At 40.5% G+C, this 27,660-nt stretch overlaps 1 protein-coding gene and 1 long non-coding RNA gene across 3 annotated transcripts in view; one reads left to right on the top strand and one right to left on the bottom strand.

Annotated features, from left to right (window-relative positions):
• Positions 1-27,660, top strand: part of adam12b (ADAM metallopeptidase domain 12b) — a 65,274-nt gene that overhangs the window by 4,342 nt on the left and 33,272 nt on the right. For both annotated transcript variants that reach the window (XM_086092566.1, XM_086092567.1), the window contains exons 2-4: positions 5,480-5,592; positions 8,657-8,730; positions 27,399-27,477. In XM_086092566.1, the coding sequence (XP_085948692.1) occupies positions 5,480-5,592; positions 8,657-8,730; positions 27,399-27,477 (266 nt within the window). The remainder of the gene's footprint in view (positions 1-5,479; positions 5,593-8,656; positions 8,731-27,398; positions 27,478-27,660) is intronic.
• LOC147163543 (uncharacterized) overlaps positions 11,128-27,660 on the bottom strand; it is a 32,301-nt gene continuing 15,768 nt past the window's right edge. The window contains exons 2-3 of the long non-coding RNA XR_015096839.1: positions 20,522-20,566; positions 11,128-11,272 (exon numbers count right to left, since the gene is read on the bottom strand). This is a non-coding gene — a long non-coding RNA (uncharacterized LOC147163543). The remainder of the gene's footprint in view (positions 11,273-20,521; positions 20,567-27,660) is intronic.

Below are 27,660 nucleotides of genomic sequence, written 5' to 3'. Positions count from 1 at the left end.
AGACAGACAACACAGCCTCCTCCCCAGGAGTGTTTGATTGATGGCTGTGTTGTTACACTTCCTCGGTCGGCTTCAGACAGGTGCTGAAGGCGGTTACCAATGCCCATTAAGTATGTAATAACCTCCACCCAGAGGGGTGCGGTTTTGGTCGGAGTGTTGGCAGGATTATGCAAAAAACGACTTGACAGGCAACGTCTGAGAAAAGAACAGATTCAGTTTTTAGGTAAAAATGCAAGCGCCTGTGTAATGTTTTATTAACTGGCCAAGCTTGAATTGTACAAAACAAAACTGCAGTTAGTTTGATGGCAGAATAACACAAAACGGAAGTTTTGGAAGAATGTTTTGATTGCAGTTAGTCAGTTAGTTAGTTAGTAGGAGAGTGTTGGAGTTGTTGCTGCTGTATCTTGTTGTCATTCACCTAACAGAATAGTTACCAAGACTCACCATAGGTCAACAACTTGAGCCCCAGTTAGTTAGTTATTTAGTTCGATAGCTAGGTAGCCATTTATTTAAAGTTCTACATGCGGCCTACTAAGAAACTACGCAATTCCAATTTTCAAGACTTTGTATACTGGTGTTAGTCAGTTAGTAGTAATACTAGAATTTGTAATAGTAATAGCAGGTGAATTCCCCAAAACTCGGGTAACATGGGCAAATGACCAGTGTTGATGTCTGTAGTTAGTTAGTTAGTTAGCCATTTATTTAAAGTTCCACATGTGACCTACTAAGAAACTACATAATTCCAATTTTCACTTGTATACTTTGTATATACTTGTATATACTTTGTATACTGGTGTTAGTCAGTTAGTCAGTTAATAGTACTACTAGTATTAGTAATAGCAATTAAATTACCCAAAACTTGGATCACATGGGCGAAGGACCAGTGTTGATCATGGGAATTTGGAAGATAGAATTAGCAGTTGTCAGGTAGTTCTCAAACAGATTGAAATGTGTACTACTGCCACCTATAGGACTGGAGTGACACAGCATTGACTACAACTTGAGACTTTTCACATTGCAGTTGGACTCGGATCTTGTTTGTATTATTTTATTGTCTCCAGTGAAGCTCAGACACTCTAAATACACGTCTGCCTGTTGACATTTAGATTACAATGCCGAACAAACATTCATTTATTCATAACATCTCCACCCCCCCCCCCCCAATACATTATGAATCATCTGCCGAATGAAATGTTTTGTTCCTTTGGTGATTATCCAGCCTCATCTCACCTTTTTCATTTTTCTATTCTTCATTACGTTGGTTCATTAATTAGGTTGTGTGAGTGTGAAACGCACACAGACAATAATTGCTAGACACCTGATTTGTAAGCGCCGCAACATGCAATTGCCACTCGTAAATATGTAATAGGAAAAAAGAGACAGAAGATTCCCTTGCCGAGCAGCATTTTGTGACCTTTTTATCCTTTTGTTTGCGACGCATCTGTGTGTGTTGCTAAATCCCAAGTGATTTGAAAATATATATTTATGTTTGTGCTTTTTAAAGGACTATGCAGGGAAATCTTGAAATGCACTTCTTTGTTTTTAAGAACAAAGTAAACGAAAAAACAAACAAAAAAAACATGACATTGGGAGGTTGTCAACCCCTCACCACTGACTGGGAGGCGACCCAGCATGTGTAATAAATTCCCGCTAATCCCTAAATCCCCCCCACTAAATTCCCATCAGGCTCAAATCTGTGTGAGACAAGACTGGAATTGACTCCTCGACTGGTCGCGCCCCCCGGGATGACTCTGGATAAAACCTCCTATTACGATGAGCCGTTCCATCTTAAAGGTTATTCCTGTTTGCTACGGCTCAGGGAAGGGGTGGTGCTGGGGGGGGTCCCGTAGCGGGGAGGATTAGCACCTTCTCAATTTCTCTACTAATTCCATTGATGTGTTATCACTTGGGAAATAAAAACGGAGGGAGTTGACAGATGAAAAGTAAGCGAAAGGAAAATACTGACACGCCAATGTCTTGCCTTGGTGGAGGTACAAAAAAGCTCTTATTAAATAAAGGTCTCTCCTGCAAACACAACTTGATTTGATTTGACGTGAAGATTTATTCGCAGTCAAGAATTTGGTTGGATTCTGTACAAGTGATGCAGTGTCGTTTGTAGAAAGCTGACATTGCAAAACTATTGTGTTTGAGCTCTTTCGTCATTCTCTTAACTAGATTTTTTTTTCTTCTCAGAGATCAATAATTGGATGTAACTGGAAAGCTCCATTATTGTGTTTTTGTCTCTTGTTTACAATTGACTTAAAGAAAAATAAGCAACTCTCGAGAAACCTTTTAGTAAAATCTTTAACTGCTTATTAGCCCTGGTCTGTCTTTTTTTTTTTTTTTGTCATTGTTTGTTCTTTTTGTTCCTAATGAATAATCCTTACCTTCCTTTCTAAGCAACCATTCGTCAGTCCGAGTGTTTGTTTTGTTCAGGTGCAAAATTGAATGCCAGAACTACTTCATTGGTTTGCTTTGACATTTTAGGACATTTTCAAAATAGTAACCAACATCCTACAAGTTTTAAAATAGGTCAACACTGTGTTAATATTTCAACAAAAAGACATAAATGAATGCCAAATGTGTAGTGCTTCTCATTTTTTTTTCATTCTTACATAGATTACAAATTAACAGATCACAGTTGACCACTGCTTATATAAATGCAAAAACAAAACATGAACAAATGCTGCAATATTAACAATCAAGGCCTTTTCACACTGCACTTAGTTTTCTTGGTGTTTGCCGTGAAGCAGGGACACTAAATGTGAGTCGAATTGGCCGGCAATCGGTCCAGGGTGTACCCCGCTGGGATTGGCTCCAGCTCACCCTTGACCTTAATTGAAGTAAGCACTATAGAAAATGGGGTGCATGTATACAAATCACACGCACTTGCATAGGCAAGCCCCGCGGGGCGTAATTCGATGAATCAATCAGGAATGTGACGCGAATTACGGGCCTTTCATTAACAAGCCCGCATGACTTTCCTTTTTACTGCTCCTTCGTTTTTAATTAGCCTTCAAACCGCAGCATTTATTTGAGTCACGCTGATGTATTTCCGAGCCAACAATTCAACACATCAAATCCACTTTTAATGCAGGGCCGCTTGTTTTATGGATTAACGCGCGCTCATTGCCAGCGTTTGAAGTTGATGGAAATGCAGTTATGACTTGTCTTCAAAGAGGACGACAGACTTTATTTACAGACGTATCCTAGCTATAAATGATTACATGAGCACTGGGGAGCGAGTGCGATGGTAAACATTGTATGTGCTGAGGCGAGAGTGTACCACTGAACTCTGGGTGCACCCCCACTTCCCCCTTCTCTTGGCCACACGTTCCCACAAAGGCTTTACGCTGGCGTCCCAGGGGGACCGGCAGAACCGTTTTTTTTTTTTTTGTTGTGGAACCTTGAACATCCCATGTCCCCCTTTTTTTCCTTCTTCCTCACCCATTTCCTCATCTCCTCCCGTCTGTGGGAGGAGAGCTGGAAGTCAGCGGAGGGAAGACGATTCCCACGATTGGCTTGAGGACGGCGATTTGCCTTAATGCGTTTCATCACACGCTCGCTATATTTACAATTTGATCATGTGACCTCATTAATACTAATGGGAGGAAGCGCATTTAAAGCTCTCTATCCGATCATGCGGAAGGGGAATTTTCATCACGTGCGCCGGTTCCGAAAGGCGGAGGATCTTCATCGAGTCAATGATGTGAGCGTGTATTATTGATGTGGCTGCGATACAATTTCTGTGTCCTGCTGGGATATACAGCGCTTCGCCGTAAAGAACTTTTCCACTCAACTCAAATAGCCCAATTTGGGATGGCCCTGGGTTTCCAATATACACTCGTAAGCTACTTCATAAAGTTCACCTGCGCCGTCTGATGAGATCCAATACAAGAGTTGGGTAACAATGCTCAGTTGTGATCGACATTTGCACAGAGGGCAGCATTTAATAATGCGGCGGAGCCTCGGAGGTCCAGCGCAATATGTTAGGAGAAATAACAAAATGGATGGATTGCGTCCTCTCGCCATACAGAAGTCTTTGATGCAGCTTCTGACACGAAGAGGTGGCTTAAAGCAATGGTAGTTATTACAAAAAAATGGCCAGCAGGTGGCAGCAGAGTATAATAGATCAACCAGGGCCATGTTGCAGCAAGCTCTTTTTGACAGTGTTTTCACCAGGAATGTGAATAATGATCAAACTTAGCTATATTATAATGCTAATTGCTGCAAAACAGAAAATAGATGCAAACATACTTTTTTTCCTGATGAAAGAAGAGACTCGAATCTTTCTTTTGGTAGGTTCCATGTTTTTATAGCAATAGAACACAATATTCCGTGGACCTGGCAAGATCAGTCTAAATCCAGTATAACAGCCGGGAGTGAAGGTGGTTGCTTCAGTGAAAATGGCCGGGAGTGAATATTAATTTTGGGGGAAATTCTCCTTGTAAGAGATCATTTTAACTTGAGCTCTTAAGAAACACTTGGGTTGTCGGAGTGACTCGTGTCACATGATGTCTTACGGTGGCAACGTTTCAGATGTCAGGAAGTCAAATGAGCAAAGCCTCTGTGTCCCCACCCACAAACTAGCATCGTTTTCAAAGTATCACGTTTTTTTAATCTTAATCGTCCCTCACATTTAATCTATGTTATAAACTCTTTATAAAACATAGAACATATATCTTCATATGGACAAAAATGTCCACATTTCAGCCTACAAGGACTATATTTTCTGTTTCATGAATGTTAACAAAAACTAATTTTTTTGTGGCAGAATTTGCTTTAATTTTTGTTATTTTATAAAAATGTAATTCATTATTGTTTTGGCTGATGCCATTGTTTTACTTTGGTTGGGCAATGTCTGAATTTACGCATTTCTTAAAGATAATTAATCCGAATTTATCAGCAGTTACTTTTTTTTTTTCCACTGAATATTTATTCTTACCCAAGTAATTTCATACTCTAAAGCAACATTACTCTCGAATACTGTTAATTTGCGTCTATTCTACCCACTTCTGCTCATGAATTGAATTTGTTCCGGTAACCAAGCTCTTAATGCCTTAAATGACATCTTGCATGAGTCAGAGTCTTTGTGTAACTTCAGAAGCATATACCCCCCCCCCCCAATTTTTTTTTAAATATGCTAATTGTATGACCTCAAGTACACTTTGAATGGCGTCAAACCCCTTCAAGTCGCAAGCCATGTCACAGTTATGATTCCCCTCGTTATGACTATGAAAGTCATATGAATGTCTAATCACGTCATCATATTCATCACCACATACCACATGATTATTTCTCAGGATAATCTTTTCTGACTTTGTGCAAGTGAGGGGAAAAATGCTTCCATTGTCCAGCTAATAAATTATCCGCCGAGTGTTGATGCATGGGCTTTTCTCTCTTGTCATATTTTAAACCCCGTCTGTGATTTGAAGTCATCGCTCACGTCGAGGTTATGTGTTGTCGCTGTGTTTAACAGGAAGTGCCTCAGCCAAGGCTGAACAGCCATCTCGAGCAGAACGCTACGAGACCACCGTACCTCTGCTGCTTACGGGCCGGCACAGCGGACCCCTCAGCCAACTGGAACCGGGGGTATGTACTCACAAGGCCGTTTCAAGGCAACACGCCCAATACTCACTAGAACAACACTCGGTAGACCTTCACCAAGGTCCATCAGCAGGGTCGTATTTAATCATTTGCGGGGGGGCCCTTCCACATCTGTGTACTGCTAATTTTTGAACCCCTTGCCAAGTTGCTAGTTTTGATAAAAGCTTTTCTTTTCATCGTGCTTTAAATCAAACACAACTTTATTGATCTGTTTTTGTCAGATTGTTTGGAGGCCCTGGAAATCTCCTGTGTTTGCCTAATGATAAGTCCGCCCCTATCTGCACCTTCACATATCTAGTAGGGGTGTGCCCAAAAAAATCGATTCTCATAAGAATCGCAATTCTCATTTAGTACGATTCAGAATTGATTTTAAATGTCCCAAAATCGATTTTATTTAAATTATTTTATACTGTCTTGCCTATGTCTCTGTGGTTGCCTTTATTTGGGGCGCTGCTCATGTTGTACCCGGTTTGGCCACTGAGAGGCAATGTGGTTCTACGCGGTCTAATACACTGTAGAATTTGTAGCCACGTACGAGAGTAGAAGGAAAAAGTCCCGATCAAGTTATTCCAATAAGTTATTTTTTTCAGCGTAGAGACGTTCTTTTGAGTGATAAAAGTGCCGCGAGTAGCGCGCTAATTAGCATTAGCGAGTCAGACTGGAGTAGATCATTACAATTCCTTGCACATCTATAGAGTGAAGCTAAAATCATTGTCAATCAAATCATTTTGAATCAAAAATCGCTCTTAACCGAAAATCGATTCTGAATCGAATCGCAGATCCAAAAATCGGAATTGAATCTTGAGACATTCAAAGATTCCCACCCCTCTAATATCTAGATATATACTCACGTGCGTGTGTGCCTTATTTCGTCATTAGCATTCATGCATTGTTCATTTGCCGATTAAAACGGATGGATTTAACAGGAGGGGATTTACTTGACGTAATCCACCTCTTAATCCCACCGATATCACGACACAATTAAAGAAGTCATCAATAGTATACAAAAACACAATGCAACATTGTTCATCATCTGGAGTAGCTCAGAATCAGTATTTGTCTAATAGCATGTGTGAAAGTCAGTTTTCCTTTCTAATTTGTTACCTCTGCCAAGAATACTCCAGACCAGAGTGTCCGCAGACCTCAAACCGCAGCATTTGTTTGAGTCAAGCTGCCGCGCCACAAAAACCAACAATTCAACACGTATTTTGAATGCTGGTTTCATGTCAGGGCGTTTGTTTTATGTGTACATGTGCATCCATTTAGAGCGTTTCAAGTTGACAGAAAAGCAGTTGTGAGTCATCACTCCCATTTTGATGACCGACTTTATTTCAAGACCAAGCGCCTCACCCCACCAATTGTTTTGGTCCTTTTGTTTATTTTCAAATTCTTCTCTGTTAACTCTGCCGAGGAAGATAGAAGCAGAAATACACAAAGGTCATGTGGTTGCTCGTCCTTAAAAAGCCTTACATTCGATTTTTGTCCGTGTGCGTAGGTGTTGGCAACTCCTTAAACATTTTCCCTGTTGCAGGAAACTGTCCTGTTCCTGCTCAGTGTTCCTCACACAAAAAAAAGTTGGTCGGTGGAGGAAGGGCAGGAGTGTTAATTACTCACTTACTTATTATCAGCCACTCTGAAAAGGCAAAGCGAGGAGCGTACAGGAGATGCAACTTAAAGCCCGACGCGGTTGATTAGGCCTCCGGTTTTTAATTACATCAGATAGGTTGTACCGCTGCTGACGCATTTTAGGAGAGGAGAAGGTGACCCTTTTTTCAATTAGGCAGCTAATGATTGTCTTATCACAGATGGAGTGCACTTCTTGCCTGCAACTATCTTAGGAGCTGTTGAGTCCGTCCGTCTCAACGAGTTGAACAACAAACTACATTTCAAATCCGCTACTATTAACAAAATCAGAGGACCGGCGTGTTTCTTGAGTCACCGACAAACGCACTCAATAAAGTGACGTCATTTATCAAAACTCTGTATTAAAGTTCTAAGATGCATGAGTGACGCAATAACGCAAATAGCGATGATGAGCTAACTAGTCTCATTGGTGGGAAATTTCCTGGCTGAGTGGCTTTCTTGTACACAAAAAGTATAAAAGCCTACCCTTAAATATTGCTAGGTTTAATATAGCCCAAAATGGGGTAGAAATAACCCAATATAAAGTTATTAGTCTTAAATTGCAAATTTATAAATTTTTACTCAATACTTTTCAACAAGGATTTCTGGCTCATTTGTCACTTTCAAACTTGAGGAGATATAATGTTGCGAGGCTCCTGCAATCAAGAAGAAATTGGGGTTACAGCACTTCTCAGATCATTCAAGTGTTTTTGCTGTCAAGGAATTCTAAACACTGTAGATTAATTCATAATTTGTAAAAATATTTAAAAAAAATATTTTATTATTTAAAAAAATATATATATTTTTTTTTATTTATTGTATTTATTTACATTTCGAAAAAAATATTATATATTTTTTATTTATTTTATATTATTTATTTTATATTATTTATTTTATATTATTTATTTTACATTTGTAAAAAATAAACAGACCAGGTGTGTACTAAACCAACAGAATCGATTTGTGAAAAAATATGAAATTAACAAAATAAGTAAGTCTAACCTATAATACCAAAATATTTATGAATAATAAATCAGATATTGTTTATTGTGATACAGATGAATGTATTACTTTTATTTGTCAAAATATATGGTAAGAGAACCTTGAAAAAATTATTGCATATTAAATCGCAATTGCAATATTGAGGGGGGGAAATTTGCAATTTGATGACTTTTGAAAATCATTCAGCCCTACTGGAGACGCAAGCCTTCAAATCGAGCGCCAACTCCCATTTTCACTTCCTGTCCCAATACTTTTGTCTAACCTCACGGGAAGTGTATGATGCGGAAGCCGTCTTCCTTTTCCGCCGTCTCCGCTGCGCCTCTTCACGTCCTGCTTGCCTTCGTGCGCTGCCGACGCGCAGGCAGGACGGCTGAGATCAGGTTGCCACCTCCACCGCCGTCATCCCCCTTTTTTCTCCTTCCAGGTTTATCCGGCGTCGCTGCGGCTGCTGGTGCGCGCTGAAGGGCAACAGCTCGTCCTGCTGCTGGAGAAAAACAAGTACGTTTTATTTCCGATTCACAGCGGTCACCGTAGACAGAAGACGCATACATCTTTAATGGCAAACAGATGAATGAGCAATTCTCTCCATGCAAGAATGGAGGAGAAGTCATAAGTCTGGAGTTTGATAGAGTGTTTTCAAGGAGGGAGAAAATAATATATCCCCTCGCGGTTTTGCCCTTTTCAAAGTTCACTTTCTCTGAAGGGCCAAAAAAGAGATGAAAGGCGATGAGGAAGGCGGCGGAGGAGAAACTCTTGAGGACAAGCTTGTTCTCTCTCTCTCTCTCTCTCTCTCTCTCTCTGTTCTCATCACTCCCCTCCGGACTGCCGAGAATAACAGTGGACTGCGAAGCGAGGGGCGGGAATCATGTGGAGTTCATAAATATGGTGATGCGCACATAAACACCGGGGCAGGGGGGGGGGGGGGGGTGGAGGCGTCGGAACCCGCGAGACCAGAGTGCGCAAAGGCCAGGTTGCATGTCGGGGGAGAGTTACGCTCTCCAAAGCATGATGCCATTGCTGACTCATGCCTGGTTTCTGCCAGGAGTTCTTATTCCGAGGGAGTTGGGGTATCATATTTGATCCTTTTAGTGTTCGCACTTGTCATTTGGATCCTCTGACCACAAAATATGAGTTGCATCGCACATCTGGTCCTGGTTCCAATTCAATCTTTGAAAAGAGGTATGGAGTCCCAGGTGTCATAACAAGTTTGTGAAATGTTTCCAGCGAAATTCCCAAAAGGATCAAGAATGAAGTCCGTGTAAATTGGAAATCGATGTCTTCAAAATTTGACACACCACTGAGAAGCGTGTTCTTAACAACCCTGTCAAATTGGGATGATTAAAATAATTGTCAGATGAGGCGTTCTCTTAATTTCGAACGATGTTGGCACGGCCGCTCAACCGTCAACTGTCAATCAAATACCACTGCTACGTCATATGCCTTCACATAGCTACATGTTTGAAACTTGAGAATATATCCCCCACCCGTGCTCTTCCATCGTTCCCTGCATGACGTGCGCACACAACGAGGCGCTCTTAAATCAGCCCCACCAGCCTGAAACTCTGGTCTACACACTGGCTGTCAAGTCAGACCCATTAATTCCATCTTTCTCTGTGTGATGTGCACCTACTCGCAGCAAACAACGAGGCACTCTAAATGGCGCCCTCAACCCCCACCAGCCTGAAACTCCGGTCTACACGCTGGCTGTCAAGTCAGACCCATTAATTCCATCTTTCTCTGTGTGATGTGCACCTACTCGCAGCAAACAACGAGGCACTCTAAATGGCGCCCTCAACCCCCACCAGCCTGAAACTCCGGTCTACACACTGGCTGTCAAGTCAGACTTTTTTCTTTTATTTTATACCGCTACCCCGCCTACTCACTCTTCCACGTTCTCTTCGTGACATGCAAACACTCATGGCCAACTACGAGGCGCTCGTGGGCAGCTACACCTATGGACTAGCCAAAAGGCAGATGTAAATGAATTTCTGAATTCACTTGACATCTTAAATCCTCGTTTCTCATGAAAATGAGCCAGGGCACACCTTACCCACTCTAAACCAATCACGAGTTTGTCATTTATTACCATGACAACCAGAGGCGGAACAAGTGAGAGAGTGAAAATAATTTTCACTCATGCAATACACTCAATACGCTTTTCAGTTTGTGTAGCGAATTTGTGCATGTTGCTTATGCTATTTAAAAACAAGTGATTTTCAAGGCCAGTCTTCTGTTATATTGGACCAAAATCTTTAGAGTACGAAAACGGAGAAATGCAGAGAAAGTGGAAACCCTTACTGGAAGACGGCCTTCGTGACATATTGCGCGATAGTCGCAATTCGCTTTTGAATTGTCAAAGAGACTTTTCCCTCTCACTCAAGCCGAGCTTATGACAGGCAAACAAAAATGCTTTGGCATCCACAGCAAAGTCAACAGAGACTTGGAACGAGACCCGCGCGTTGGCGCCGAAACGGAAGCCATCGCGGTCCACAACATTGCCGGCATGGTGGCTTTTTGCGAGGTTGCCTGGCGAGCGCTTGGCTAAATCTGGGAAGCAGCAGCGAGAGATAAGGAAAACCTGGCTAAAGATAGACGAGCGGGCCGGAAAAGACAACAACGACTCAATGTGGAGGAAGACGGGAAGCGGCAATTGTTTACGCGAGAAGACGAGTCAAACTGTCAAACAGTCAAGCAACCGTAAGAATAATGCGACCGCTCAACATCCGGGACGGCACAGGAAAGAAACGGTTTATTGTTTTCTTATCAAAACAAAACAAAAAGAGACACATTGTTTATCTTCATCTTTTATATGACAATTTTGTTTTTAATGAATGAAGTCGCTGCAGACTGAAGATAACGGACTCCCCGGCACACACCGGGAGATGTTGGCATTGTCAGCCGAGTGTTTTCATACAGAGCGCATCTTCTTCCCTTTGGAGAACACGCAGCGGATGTTGCTATGGGGATTTCTGTCGGCAACATCACGATCGTGCTGCCACGTTGCCTTGTGTTTCAAACCGGGCCTTTCTTCTTTTCTTTCCTGCCGCAGAAGAATGAAAGGAAATGTTCTCAATGGGAAGTGAGCTTTTTTTTTTTTTTTTTTTTTTTGCGCAAGGCTGGTCCGAGTAGCAATAAATGCATGGAACATTGTCTTCAAAGTAGAAAAGTGGGTTGGAATAAGGACTGAGTAGGATGGAGAGATGATAATGGCTGAGTGTGTTTGAGGCTAATGCTTGAAGGCCATAAACTGCATTTTCCTTGTAAATGGGTTTTACTTTTTAACAGAATGATATCATGAGTGTTCTCACGAAAAAACTAAAATAACTAGGGATGCTAACGAGTTTCTTGTCGGGGTTCATTCAAGTTCGCAGTGTTTCCTATACATTCTCAAAACAGTCTTAATTGTTTCTTAAACAGTCTTAATGGTTCCCTAAACAGTCTGAACAGTCTTTCTTGCCGCATGAAAATTTTGAACACGTTTAAAATGTTCCTTGCGACAACAAAGAACGTTAAGACTGTTTAGGAAACTATTAAGACTGTTTTGAGAACGTTTAGGAAACGCTGCAACCTTGAAAGAACCCTGACGTGAAATCAATATTTGCTCGTGTCGCAAACATTCGTCCCACAGTGGCATACGGGCTTTAACTGTCATATGCCTAATAAGATGGAACAATATCCCTACGATACGATAAATATCACGATATTGTGGGAATGTTGGCGATATAAAAAAAAGCCCACGATAATGTGTAAAAAGAACAATTAAAAAATACAATTAAATTAAAAAAAAAATAATTATTCTCTATTATCTCCATACAACGTCTGTGAAATAACCTGCAAAAATCTTCATACTGACAACGTGCGTCTGCTAAGCGGACTGCTTTGCTTCGTAGCCCGGCAACCGAGAACAAATGCAGACATCGCCACCCTTGCAAATACCCCTAGAAAGTATCAGGGCCAGGATTAAAAAGAATTTCTCGCAACACGCGTTGCATAGCTGTCGTTTAGACGGGCCAAGGTGAAGGACCACCTGTTGCCATATCACAGGACACATCTGGCCCGGCGGCAAGCGCAGCGGATGGGAATGGCAGCGAGCACGAGAACCTCAAGCTGGTGATGATGACTCACAGCTGATGCCGCGCTCGCCGCGGGTCACGGGAAGAATAGGGGGTCGGTCGGTGGAAGTGGGTTTGCCAGGTGTGCGCAGTTCCTTTGACGTTATGGAAATGACCGCATTTTGTGACACCGTTTTGAACCACAGAACCACAAAATGGTACTTAATCCACCTATTTTCTAAATCCTCATTTGGTCACGGATGAGCTAAAGGCTTTCCCAGCTGACTTTGGGCAGGGCACAAATAGTCATTTTTAATGCGATTCTTCGAGTGTTAAGCAAGGTTATAAGGGTTTTGGATTTTTCTTTTCAACTTTTGTTTTTTTTAGGGGTGTCATCGTAATTAATCGCATGACTTCATTAGTTTGTTAGTCTGTTCTAAACGTACACTAAAATGTACAATTATTTTCCCTCCTAAATTGTCATACTCTTTTTAACATAAAAGTGGAAAGAATGTTAAACTAATAGAAATATGGCTGCGTCATTTAGTCATTGATACAATAATTCATACAATTTAGTTAAAATTAAAAAGATGTACTGTACTATAAAAAATGTGATATTGATTTGTGTTGGTAATTTTTCTGCCACTAGATGGCATAGTTGCATTTGTAAGTTGTTGGTGACAGCTCTTTTCATATTAAGAGTCATTTAATCTTTAACATGAAGTAACTTGTGAAATTCTGCACATTTTTAGAATTGTAATATACAACTTGACTCCAGTCTCCACAAATATATGCATTATTATTAAATTTATTACTGCTCAATTTTGACGTGGACGTGTCTGCTGTGTTGCGACTGGAATTGCCCCAGTCCAGGCTTTCCATGTAAGAGGCGGTCATTAATCGCACGTTAAGAAAAGATGAGTGACGTTAAAGGAACTTTAAATTAACTCAGAATTAATGCACTTATTTTGACACCCCTAGTTTTTTTTTTATTTAGTTACATTTTATTTATTTTTATAGCAAATTTCTTTTCTTTTTTTTTAGATAGAAAATAATTTTTTTTGTTAAGTTTTTATTTATTTTTGTGTTAGTTTTAGTTTATGGAGTATTTGTGGAGAAAATATGAAAAAAAGGTCACGTATAATATAGTTTTTTTTCCTTCTAAATGAACTCTGAAATCTCAAATGTAAAATGTAGTTTCCTTTAGTTCTCATTTTTTTAAATGCATTTTCGTTATTTTTTTCTTTAATGAAAATGTTCTTTCAATTTTATTTTAAACTATTTCCTTAGTTTTTGTTTATTGTAATAACCTTTGTGTGAAGTAAAATATGGCTAAAGAGATAAAAATCATAAAAGAGTACGCCACAAAATGAGCTACGTTCCATCTCTATGTGAATAGACTCAAAGGCAAAGTGGACCTTTATTGGACCCATCAAAAAACTCTTTAATCCTTTTTTTTTTATGAATTTGTAATGATACAGACACTTGCTGTCATTTCTCAGGTTGTAAAAAAAAGAGTAGTGAAAATAATAGAGATAAGGGCCGAGCCCACCCAAAATGAGTTGACCAGAAAATGGCCGCAAAGAGGATCATAAAACATCAACACCATGCTTCTGGCATGTACACAATCACGAGCCCATGTTACATAAACAAGTTAAAACAACAATTCAGTTAAATTATCCAACTCCAAACAAACCACCTTCACATGACACTCATCATGAATATTAGCTAGCATACTAGCCTGATTAATACGCTAGCAAATACTGACGTAATATAAGGAGACTGGCGCATTATAAAAACCTTCGTCACAATCCGATCCATTGTGCGGTTGTCCGCTTAATGGATTTTGTTCGCCCTTTTAGCGCCCGCTGTATTCTACACCGACTCTGACCGAGTTTAACAGCATGAACATTAGCGGCGTAGCGTGATTCTCACATCACGGCGAGTAAGAAGCTCGCAAATGGGAGCGCAGCCTCGCTTCAAAGTCCTTCAAAAGGCGTCGGCGCGCATCTTGAGATTTACTCAGTGCGATGCGAGCGCCGGTGAGAAGCAAATCCATTACCCCGCCGTGGTGTTTTGGAGGCGGCGGAGTGCGGTGCTTCAGATGTTGATGGTGCATAATATCATCCCCGCCGTCATTTATCGGCACGAGACGGGAACGCATCCTGCCGAGCGCGGCACATGAGGGATTATATTACCTTTTCTGCAGACAAAGATTTCTCAAGATAATAAAATGCACATGTGCGCCGTGCATTCATAAGTTAGTCTGTGACAGGATGCAGTCATTAGTGTGCTATCAGTCTTGAGAGATGCCAGGAAAGCATCTTGCACCCCCCCTCCCACCCCCATACTCCCACAAAACATGGATGTAAGACTTTTAATAAACCAAAATAAGTCATATCTCTCAGCGAACAGGTTGCTTTGTATGTGATTCACACTCTCATCTCCTTTCTCTCCCCCCCCCCCTTTTATATTTACACATGGCACATTTGTGGTGCTCCCATGAGGAATAAGAAATATTCCCACACTGGCAGCCTTGTTTAGCAGCAGCTTGTTTCAATGAACGGAACGTGCGTGTTTTTAGAATGTGGACAGGTTGTTCTGATATGAACTCTTTTACCGCCATAAACGTCAATTGACACCATGAACGTTGATTCACCTTAACGTCTTCACTGCCATTGATGGCTACAGACGTCAAAAATTCATTTGAACTATTTCTATTGGTATAACAATTTTTTCTACTTTTGTTAACAAGAGTATGAAAACCTTTTTTTTTTATTGTACATTTAGAACAGATATAAAATTTGTGATTAATTGTGAGTTAACTAGTGAAGTCATACGATTAATTACGATTTAAAATTTTAAACGCCTGACGCCCCGAATTATCTTTAAGTCGCATCAGGCGATAATTTTTTTTTAAATTGTAATTAATCGCATGACTTCAATAGTTAACTCACGATTAATCACACATTTTATATCTGTATTAAAAAAACAAAAAAAACAAATTTTCATACTCTTGTTAACAAAAGTGGAAAAAAAATGTTAAACTAATTAGTTAAAAACAAATAATAATAAAATTTCACAACTTTTTCTTCCATTAATGTGATTTATTATGGCATTAAAAAAAATAAATCAAAGTAAAAATAATCAACTTGGAAATTTGGTTGTAAAATTCCCTCTTTAGTGTGGATTTGATCAAAATACTAAACGCGACGCAGCAAATCAACGCATAAAAATGTTAAGCTTTTTAGTTTAAAATAACTTGAACATCCAAGATCCCGTGCCGTACCCTGGCCAACTGTTTGTCCTTTTTTGGTACCATTATAAAGCGGCTGAGCTAGCTTGTCTAGCGTCTCGCTAGCTAGCGTGTTTACAAACTCTCTTTTGTTTGTTGCTAGCATGGCGTTAGCCAGAATTAACGTTGCTACGACTGCATTAGCCGACCAAAAGAGAGGTGTTAGCTGTAGCCGGCTAACAGCGAGGCGTTAACCAGCCAGGTATTCCCATAACTACACGTACGTCAGACGTAAGGAGACAGGACTTGCCGTCCAAACATCCTCTCTGACGACAATATGGACTGATGCGTTCTGACTCGGCGTTCGTTTCCAGTGGCCAATTCGCTACTAGTTTGAGTCGAGAATTTTTGTCTTCAATTTCAACAAATTTTTGGGCGCAAACTCAACGCTGCTGATCGCCAAAAAAAAAAAGAACACCATCACCTCCAATGTCAGGAAGAGCCTACTAGAACATCTGAACTTGATTAGGAGTTAATCGAAGGCACTTTAAATGTGCACTGCTTGGCTGGTGACATGAGATTGAATGTGAAACTACTATTCACAACTATGGGCAATTTACAGTCTTCACTGCTTGCCATGGCACATTTGTAGTAAGTACTAGAAATATTCTGACTCGCGGCTCATTCGCATGAAGAACATCTGACGTAACACGCAAGCTTGACGCGAGTCTGCAGTCTCTCCGCTCGATGAGGTTCATCAGTCAACACGAGGGCCCGCATGCGCGGCTGAGGAAGCGTGTGTTCAAAAATAAGGCCAGCTGTGCTGGCGTGCAAAACAAAATGGGGAGGAAGTGCGCTTCATGACATCACTGAAAGACGGGGACGTTTTTGACCTCGTGGCGTCGCTTGATGAAGTCAATTAATAGCAGCTCGTTTCATCAAAGACTTCTTCAAAAATAATATAATATATATTAATTATTATATATAATATAATAATAATGTATATTCAAATACAATTGTTCCCGTTCAATACATTCATCAACAAAACAGAAATTTGTATGTCAAAACGTTATCTCAGCACATTTCCCTGTCGTCTTCCATGCATTTTCGATTTTAACGTCATGAAGACATTTTACCTGTGGCTCGTCTGACAATTGACGTGATCAGCTCATAAGCCGACAACCATTACGGCTCATGTTCCAGCGCATTAGCGTCAGCGACAGATCGTTCACCCGCGTCCTCGTGTCAAAATGATACATCAGCAGCGAGCAACGTTTCCATCGCCGTCATCTTTGCGAGTTAATGAGGCGAACAAGCGACAGATTGTACGCTATTATCTTGCGGGAGACGCCGCGCGGCTTCCAGGAAAGTGTTAAGAGTGGGGCTTAATGGCGCGAGGTGTTTTTTTATTATTATTTTTTTTTAGGATGGGCTAGAATGTCGGCACTCAGTCATATTAATAAGAAGTTCCACTTATGTAGTTGTGGTGCAAATTATAACTTTTTTTTTGTGTTGATATAGCCTTCCATGTTTTTTGGAGTCCATATCATCAATTTGCAAATCGTCTGTAGTAACTAGAGCTGCTAACTGCGACTCCAGAGCAAGGTTATAATAGTTTGGGATTTTATTTTATTATATATAGATAGTAGGGTTGTGCCAAAAAATCGAAACTGATAAGAATCGCGATACTCATTTAGTACGATTCAGAATAGATTTTAAATGTCTCAAAATCGATTTTATTGAAATTAATTTATACTGTCGTGTCTTTATTGGGAGCGCTGTTCATGTTGTACATAATTTGGCCACTTAGGGGCAGTGTAGTTCCGTGCGTTAAGTTGTAGCCACATAAGAGAGTAGAAGAAAAAAAGTCACAATCAAGTTATGCCGATAAAAGTTGGTTTTTTGCAGCGTAGGAAGAGCATATGCCGGTGAGTAATGTTACGATGCTTATCTGTATACATTCATGAGTGATAAAAGTGCCGCGAGTAGTGCGCTAATTAGCATTAGCGAGTCAGACTGGAGTAGATCGTGACGATTCTTTGCACATCCATGAATCAAAAATGGTCCTGAATCGAATCGCAGACCCCAAAAATCAGAATCGAATCGAATCGTGAGACAGTCAAATATTGCCACTCCTAATAGTTAGTTTTTATGTTGTTTTGACTTTCGGTTTTTAAAGTAATTAATTTTTGGAGTGGGTTTGTTAGTTTTGATGAGGTTGTTTTTTTGTTTTTGTTTTGTTTGTAGGGGGGGGGGGGGGTGTTGGTTTTAAAAACAATAAGAAAAACTACGAATTTTGGTGCAGAATAACCTGTGTGAATGCTCTTCAGCATTCACTCAGTAAAGAAGTCCTACAATCCACACTTGTGTTATGAATACCATAAATAGTAATGCAGCCATAAAACTGTAATTCCCTTTTAACAAACAACCTCGGTCCTACAAGTGGAAGATATCACTACCTGTGGCTAATTTAGCCCCACAGACGGATGATGATGACGGATGATCTGGATCCGAGTACAAAGTTGACTGCTTTTAGGTGAGTGCGTTCGCTAAACTGTTCCCTTTTAAGGTCATCTTGGGAATATGACATCATACTTTTTGCGCGTGAGAAAACATGTTTATTCCTTCACCGCACTTTAGCGCCGGCGGCCGGGTAATGGCTCGTTCTGGTTCCGCTCGGCTGCAGATCACCTTAGCACCTTAGTAACATACACGACTTCACAGGAATTAGCCGGCGTCCAAACCCAAGTGGACTTTTATTGGACACATAAAACACTGTCTTTAATCCTGTTGTTTGCGCTTGTAGCGATAGTAACATTCGTATGTCGCAAAAGAAATGAGAGAATAAAAGAGCTTGCTAATGGTCATAAAACACTAAATTAGGTTTAATAATAACGCCCGTGAGGTGGAATCGTGTTTGGAAAGTGTCGAGGGAAAAATGTTAACCCTTTCGAAGATAGGACAAGAAAAACACTTTGAGCATAATGAGAGATACATTTTAAGAGAAAAAAAAACGTTTTCAAAGTGATGAAAAGGCCAAAGTACAGAGAAAGAAAGGTTCGGTTGGGTCGTCTCGAGCTCACCTGCAACTGTAACGAGCACAATCCCTTTAGAAAATGGATGGATGAATAACCCAAACTGCCACAAGTCGTCCTGTCACTATCGAATATTTTTAGAATCGATTATTCAATTGATTAATAAACTACCGGTAATCAGATTCATTTTAATTTTGCATTAATGTGTATGATAAAAAAAATGTTTTGCCCTGATTACTGTTTATTAACCAGTGATTGGTGGTTATTTCGTACGTCATATTGAATTAAAAAAAAAAAGTGGGGATTGATGTTGTACTATGTTACCGGTTCGGTCATTGTTTTCCAAAGTAAAAACAGATGTTTGCAAATGTCTTATATTGATTAAACACAGAAGATAATCAATCTTCTTTCATGAAGGACTACAGAAATATGCGAACAATTACTGTTGATATGCTGAAATCAGTGGATTTGGACCACTTTAAATGAAAAAATGGCTCCAAACGATTGCTCGATTATTAAAATAGTTGCCGATTAATTTGATGATTACGGAAGAGGATTCGGGCCAGTGAAGAGAAAAAGAAGGTTGGCAGGATTCTGACTTTATTCTCAGAATTCAGATTTTTTAATCCTGACTTTGATTTCGGAATTCTGATTTTTAATCCTGACTTTGAGCTCAGAATTCTTCAGACTTTTAAGTCAGAATTCTTACTTAAATCTCAGAATTCTGAAAATCAGAACTCTGAGATTAAAGTGAGAATTCTGAATTTGTCTCAGAATTCTGACTTTAAAGTCAGAATTATTAAATTCTTAAAGTGAGACTTTAAAATGAGAATTCTGATTTTAATCACAGAGTTTTGACTTTAAAGTGAGAATTCTGACTTTATTCTAATTCTCACTTTAAAGTTAGAATTCTGAGAATAAAGTGAGAATCCTGCCAACACCCCCCCCCCCCCCACCCCCTCTTCACTGGCCCTAATCCTAGGTTGTCATAGGTTGTATTCATCCATCATGCTTGATGTCACCTACACACAAAAATATATAAAACCTTGCTACAAGCGTCGTATTTTTATGAACACCCTACAGTTTTGTTTTATGTGTTTCTTCACAAAGCAGCCTATAGCTCAATCTTAGCCATCCAGTTACTGTCCTGGCTTTTGGTATTCCCACTCAAAATCCCTTGTGAGTTTGCATTTTGTCCGTCTGAAGCCGAGAGATTCAAAGCTCACCTTCAAATGATGTTGTCACCGTACCCGTAGGTCATTGTTCATCTCTGAAATCGTTTTTTTTTTTTTCTTTCCTTGGCCTTTCATTGTCCTCGTGTGCCGAAGTCCCTGGCCTTGGAGTGAAACGTTTTTGCACCCTGAATGTAAACTAGAAACATCTCTCAACCTGTGGGCCGTCACATCTTTTGGGTTATTTGGTGTATTCAAATCCAACGGGCTTGTGGCAGCCATTATGTAAATGAACTCAACCCGCCAGCCGGTGTGTTTGTTTGACAACTTATATCGGACAAATTTGAGCATACTATCGATCTCATTGATCTGCTTTAGAACTCTGCCAGTGCTAATGTCAAACAGTCCCATGGTCGATTGAGTGGATATGCGGAAATTTGGTAATGGCAACAACATTCGCTCGATGGCCTAAATGAAGTTGACTGTTGTTGTTTTTTTTTCTTTTTTCTTTTTTTTAATTTTTAATTTTAATTATTATTATTTTTTTTTTTAATGCATCTAGTTAATGTACGAAGATTACATTCAATCATGACGTAAACTCGCACCACCAACAAAAAAAAAGAATAACTTCATATCAGGACATCTTTCTCTATTAACATGAATTTTGATGATCAATATCATTAGTGTTCATCTATTCTAGTTCCTCCCCCCCAAAAAAGTAAATTAGTCCTCAATAACATACTTTATAAAAATGGACAACAATGACTGAATTAAATAGAATGTAAAGAAACTCACTTGCTGGACATTGGGCTGCTCCTGGTGGTTACGCCTTGTACAGACCTATAGACAAACATGAGGAAGATTTTCACAACTGACTTAAGAGGCAGCAGTAATATTCATTCATTTTTGGGGCAAAGAATAAGTAATATGTTAGTGAGTATTGTTACTAGGGGTGTCAAAATTAGTATGTTAAAGTTCCTTGAACGCGCGATTAATGACCGCCCCTTACTGTGCAATTTCTGCAGAAATTGCGTGGGAATGCTAATAGCTGAATGCTAAGGTGAATGCTTATGAAGTAAATGATGTGAAAATTACAAAGTATCAATTGTAGTTGAAAGATAAATCAATAAAAATAACACTTGAACCCGCGAGGCGAGAATTTTTGAAGCAAGTTATCTGAAAGTACCCTCCATTAGAACCAATGTCATGCAATTATATACGTTTAAAAGTTTTTAAAGTGTTGCTCTATTATGTGTTCAAATATCCGTTGTTAAAGAGTCAATAAATAATGAATAAGCAGCTTCTCCGAAATGACCCAAAAATGAAAATAACAGGTGTTTTTTTTTTGTTTTTTTACACATTATTTATTTTTATTTTTTACTGTATTGCATACCAAAACAGCAGCACCTATCAGAGTATGAAATCACTCTCGGGTAAATTAAGAGAGAAGACAAACATAAAAATGTGTTTGTACGTCCTCTCTACAGTAGACTCGACGCAAATGCAGAACGCTGACAAGAGAAGAAGAGAAGTCGTGCACTTGCAGTCCTGAGGATTTTGCTCTTTTCATCCGTTTCTTTGTACACCAGAAGAAAGCGAGCAGACACTGAGCTGTATGTAAATCAATTTGGAACGTGGCCGCATGTGGAAATAGAATTAGCGTTGTCGAGGCCTACCTCTCCGCTCCCTCTCTCTGCCCGTGTCGTATTAGCAGCAGTAGTAATAGTGGTTTTCGTCCATATGGGGCCTCCGGCGACTACGCTATAGGAACGCATCGGTTTGCAATGATGGCGGCGGCGGCGGTGGTGGTGGTGGGGAAGCGATTAAAAGAAAATCACCGCAGTTAGCAGTTCGTCTTCAAAGGAAGCGTGCGCGGGAAGCCGCGCTTCTTGCCAATGGTTTCACGCTCGGGGGGGCTTTGCGCGGCGCTGAATTATTACACGCAGTCATATGTGCAATATGTAAATGAGGCCATATGCTGTACTGTTTGACGAGGTGGCAAAAGTACTCGCGCCGTACTTTAAAGTCCCTGCAAAGTGAAAATAAAAGACTTCTCTTTTCAGAGAAGAGAGTTGTTAACAACGCTGCCAAATTTAAATGATTAAAAAAAAAAAAAAATCACCAGTATATGAAATGAGGCGTCCACATCGTAAAACAAAATAAAATAAAAAATTCAGTTGTCTCTGCTCTAAAACGCCGTGGGCATATCCACTCAATGCACTGAAACCACACCTTTTGTCTTTTTCTGTACATTTTGTTACATTTGAGCTGTAAAAATGTATCCACTTAACAGACTATACAATGTCGACAGATGCTAACCACTAGCTAGCTCATGAGCTAACTGGCGTGTGCCATGTAATGATAACTAAGTAACTGCCAATTGCGCCGATAATCACTCATGTGAACAAAGGCTCGGACGTTCTGATGTAGTGGAGGATGTAACCCCTGTACTTTATGTAAATTGGACAAACTCTGAAATGTATTAAGTATGAAAGTAGAGAGTAAAAACATATTTTTCAATTGAGTACTGAGCAGAGGTGGCAAATCCAGGTCCAGAAAGTAAAAACCCTGCCACAGTTTGGCTTTAGCCCCAGGTGCTAGCTAGCTAGTTCCCTAGCTAGCTCCCTGAGCGCTTGTTTACCTGCTAGGTAGCTAGCTAGCTAGCTACCACGGGGGGCTAAAGACAAACTGTGGCAGGGTTTTTACTTTCTAGACCTGGATTTGTCATCTCTGGTACTGAGAAGGGGGGGGGGGGGGGGAATCACATTACAGCGTGTTGTTTAAAGCAAGAAATAGTAGCTAGCTAGCTATCAAAACAATAGCATTCCGATAGCTTTGCTAACGTTTTGATCTGAGTAACAGAAATTCTAAATGAGCTAATGATAACTTGTTCTTGTTTTTCAGACCAGATTGGGGATTTTTAAAATGCTAGAAGCTTGTTTTGTTTTTTTTGGGCTGGTAACTACAAGACAAAACATTCACCATAAATCATCCCTGGAGCCGACAACATCAAACAATTCTCAGAAATAAGGCCATGGATGGGGAATATCTTGCTTGTCTGAATCTGTTGCCGTCTTTGTTAATCCTCCCTGGTTCATGCTCCTTCATGTAAAAAAAACTTTAAAAAAAACCGTAACATTTCGACAAGGTAAGAAGTTAAAAGTTCAGATATTTGTTTTAAAAGGTAGGGAGGGAAAATAAAGTCATCAAGTACAGATGCCTTTTTTTTTTCTTTCTTCAGTTAGTATATTACTTCCTTCCAGTGGCAGTTGTAACAAATCAAATAAGTCAAATCCGTGGTGACTTTTCGCAAATCCTGATGTCATTTCAGATACAACGCATGGCGCTATACGGTCATGTGACTCGCAAAGGAAAGAAACATTTTGTAATGAGTTTTCTGCTGCAACCGTGTCAGCATGATCCCCAGTATTGACATTGTCCATAAATCTCTGCTAGGCATTCACACACTGCATTGTTGGACGTGTACGCTGACCGCTAAGCAATTCTGGACAAGAAATGGGGAAAAAGAATATGTAAGTGGGCGATACAGGACTGCGGATATCAAGTTGAAAGGTCAGCAATCGAATCACAACATTGCTGTGTTTGCGGTGTCGCTGTGGGTGACATTGACATGATACTTCTGGAGATGTTGATAAGGCGCTACGCTAACCTTGTAGGCAAGATTCTAGTCTGCACAAACACTGACATTTTTTTTTTTTTTATTTATTAAAATTTTTTAAACCCTTTTCCGGTCATAAAAAGGGTCAATCCTGTTCCCGCTGCAACCTTAAAACAGCATTAACGAAAAAGCATATAGTAAGGCTCATTTCCAGGTCCAGAAAGTAAAAACCCTGCCACGGTTTGGCTTTAGCCCCTGATGCTAGCTAGCTAGCTCCCATGGTGCTTATTTACCTGCTAGGGAGCTAGCTAGCTAGCATCAGGGGCTAAAGCCAAACTTTCTGGACCTGGATTTGCCACCTCTGGAAACCTGTCTAATTTATCACTCAAAAGCGCCACCTAGGCAAAACATGAGTAGGCTATCGATCTGTTGTAAAAAAAAAAAAAAGCTCACAAGTGGCACTAGTGACTTACTAATAAGAATTAAAACGGAGAATGTTATTTATTTCAACTGGAATGGTACAGGTTTTTGTAATCTGCCGAATATTGTATATTTTTGTTTTTATTTACACAGATATTTCAATTTATAGAAGACGTTGGCCAAACATTCGCAAACGGGTTTTTTTTTTTTTGGTAACAAGAAATTTTGAACATGGCAACAATTAACGAACCCTGGCGGGAAGCCAACATTTGCTACGTTTGCAAACACTCGCTTTAAATGACGGGATTAACGAGGCCTGCTCGTTGACACACTAATGACCAACTTTAATGTTATTTTCTCGCTCTTCTTTGCTCTTTTATTCAGTCACTTCTTCGTTTACAACCTGAGAAATGACAGTTTTATGAAACTGTTTTGTGGTGTGAAATTTGTCATTTTTGTTATTGCACCGTTTCCCGGCGTCTGACAAGCCAAATGGCCTCATGATTGGGAGTTATAGCGCCACCTTTTACATCAAATGGCCCTTTTCCCGTGGACTAATGACATTCGTTTGGACATAAATCATGCGGAATATAGTTTTAGGAGGCGCTTGAGTTTATTTTGATGGATGGTTTGTGAGTTTAGACAAACAGGAGATCATTTTGAAGGAAAATAACAGTTTGTTTGTTTCCCTGGCTATAAAGAGCATCTCATTCATCACAATTAACCCATCGCGACCATTAGCGCATCCTTAATTAGAGCGCCGTGTCTGGAGATTCACAGCGGCCGCGCCGGATCGATGGGCGCCGCGCTCCAGCAATTACGGGAGCGCCACAAGTTGCAAAGACAAAAGTAATGAGGAAAGTAAAGTCAAGGTAGTCACTAAGCGTTGAGGTGCGCCACATTTATTTACAATGGAAATTAAATGGAGGGATTTGAGTCAATATGGGGCTCCATCCATTTTGCGGTAGCGCTTCATTAGGGTTGTGGATGAGCTGGAGCAGACTTTTGGTTTCTTTGTGTGTTTTATTTATGACATTTGCATTTGTCTCCTTTTATTTTATTTTTACAATATTTTTGCTTCCCCCCCCCCCTAACTTATTATGGACAAACTAGTGACGGAATTTTATTTGAAAACATTAACTATAGGCGGCACGGTGGCTGACTGGTTAGCACGTCCGCCTCCCAGTGCAGAGGTTGTGAGATCAAGTCCGGGCTTCGGCCTTCCTGGGTGGAGTTTGCATGTTCTCCCCGTGCTTGCGTGGGTTTTCTCCGGGTACTCCGGTTTCCTCCCACATTCCAAAAACATGCATGGCAGGTGAATTGGACACTCCAAATTGTCCATAGGTGTGATTGTGAGTATGGTTGTTCGTCTCTGTGTGCCCTGCGATTGGCTGGCAACCAGTACAGGGTGTACCCCGCCTACTGCCCAAAGCCAGCTGGGATAGGCTCCAGCAACCCCCGCGACCCTTGTGAGGACAAGCGGTACAGAAAATGGATGGATGGATGGATGGATGGATGGACATTAACTATAATACTATTTTAAAAAATACTGTTTTTTAATTAATTTTTATTTTTTATAGTGTATTTATAGAGTGCTTTAAAATAACCACCGCTGTTTTCTTAACATGGAACCCAACTGCATCAAATGCAATGAAAACAGCAGAGGCCCCAGAATCGAACCCTGTGGAACACCATACGTTCCGTTATATATGAAAATTTAATATTGCACATATTCATCTGACCACTTTCATTTTATTTTATTTTTGCTTGACATAGTATGAAGGGATTACAATAATAAAGGAGTCACATGACATGCCATCACAGCAGTCACAAGTCGACTACTAAGCACACCAAATTGACAAAATGATGACCTGCAGCCATTTGAGTCGGGTGCGTGTCTTGACCTCCGCCGAACCCCTGAGACTGACTCACTGAACCCCTGGTGTTCGATCGAACCCAAGTTAAGAACCACCGGAGTCTAACCACTCGGACACTGTGCTGCCTTGTCAAAAAACAAAAACAAACAGTGGTCAGATAAACATAAACTGGAGTGCTTTTGCCAAGTAGTTGATTACAGGCAGCTTGCAGAAGATCAAAAGCGGCGGCTTTAATACACGATGTATGGTCATGCCGCTCGGATCTAAGCTGGCTTTCCCAAACATGTCGCCAACATGCGGCACGGGAGCTTTTGCTCGGACTTACCGCGCACGTGCCGCTAATCCAATCTGGAGTGCGACGCGCATCCTCGCTTTGCCCTCATGGCAACATCGGAATGTTACGTTACGCATAATACACCTGCTACTAATGTGACAGTGAACCCCCTTTATCCCTTTATCGCAGGCGATACATTCTGAACTCATCTGCAATAAATGAAAATCAGCGATATAGGTAGTGCAAATAATATTGTGTTGTTATGGTGCTGTATTTGTCATATAGGCCTTTATTTAGCTGAAGTTACTGAGTGACTTTTTTGTCAGTACGTCGAGGTTTGCCTCCATCCACCCCGCTCAAGATTCCTCCATAAAAAATTTTTTTTTTTAGGCCATCTGAATCCAACACTGCTCTCTGTTGTTACTTTGTATTTTTGTCCTCTGTTTTTCAACTTCCGTGTCTTGTCTGCTTTTGGGTCCAAATTCTGCACCTCACAACACAGTTAATACATTGACTCCCAGCCATTTTCACTGAAGCAAACCCCTTCGCTCCCGGCTGTTTTACTGGATTTTGACTGATATTGCAAGGCCCACAGAATATTGTGTTTAATTGCTATAAAAACATGGAACCTACCAAAAGAAAGATTAGAGTCTCTTCTTTTATCAGGAAAAAAAGTCTATTTCTATCTGTTTTGGTTTTGCAGCAATTAGCATTAGAATATAGCTAAATTTGATCATTAATCACAAATCTGTTTAAAACAGTGGGGAAAATAGTTTTTTTGCAACATGGCCCTGGCTGATCTCGTATACTCTGCTGCCACCTGCTGGCCGTTTTTGTAATAACTACCATTGCTTTAGGCAACCTCTCCAGGTCAGAGGCTGCATCAAAGCCTTCTGTATGCTCTAGCATTAAAAAAAACATATAAATCCGTTTTTATTATGCATGCGACAAATGTTGAAGTCTACTTCAGTCAAATGGTTTGAAGAAGGAAAAAAAATCGACTTTTGGCTGCGTCCTTCCTTGCAAGCCGTTTTGGTGACAGCATGATGGGACTCCTTCCCTCGGAATGTCATTTCAGACACAAACACTGTGGAAATCCCCGAGCTGCACATCTCACATGATCACAAAGTCACTTTTTATTTCACGCTTTTGACATGGCAGTTTTGGACAAATGACTTTTTATAGTGTAACTGGCCTTGGGAAATCAATGTATTTTCGTCCTACATCATCACACGCGCTGAGATCATCCCGCCTGACATCCACGTGACGCAGCCGCACAAGTTGGCCAACGCTCAGGGTGGGGCTCCTTACGGAGTCAAACACACCAACGAAATAATTACCTCTACAGAGATTGGTGCTGTTCTAATCATGGAAGACATTCGCATGAGAGAATTCCCCCCTCCAAATCCTCACTGAATCTTCTCTTCAACATCTAAGAATGTTGTTGTGCACGTTCCTAATCCCATCCTGTCCTTTTCGCAGGGGTCTTTTCGCCAGCCGTTACACGGAGACGCACTACCAGAACAATGAGCGCGTTGCCACCGCTGCGCATAACTCCACGGTATGACATGAAATCTGTAAACGCGCCACGCGTGTAACACATACTGCACATGATGTCCCATTGAGAATCGTTTTTTTTTTTTTCATCACTATTATGTGACCCGATGCGTGGGAGCGTGTGGCCGTAGCGGTGCACACCATTTATCCACTGGCCTACTTGTTGATAAGCTGTTTGTGTGTTAAA

Source organism: Leptonotus elevatus, chromosome 13 (genome assembly GCF_054856555.1).
Source record: "Leptonotus elevatus isolate MCC_2025b chromosome 13, RoL_Lele_1.0, whole genome shotgun sequence".
NCBI lineage: Eukaryota > Metazoa > Chordata > Actinopteri > Syngnathiformes > Syngnathidae > Leptonotus > Leptonotus elevatus.
Note: the sequence above shows the minus strand (reverse complement) of the source record. Positions and strands in the feature narration are given on the sequence as shown.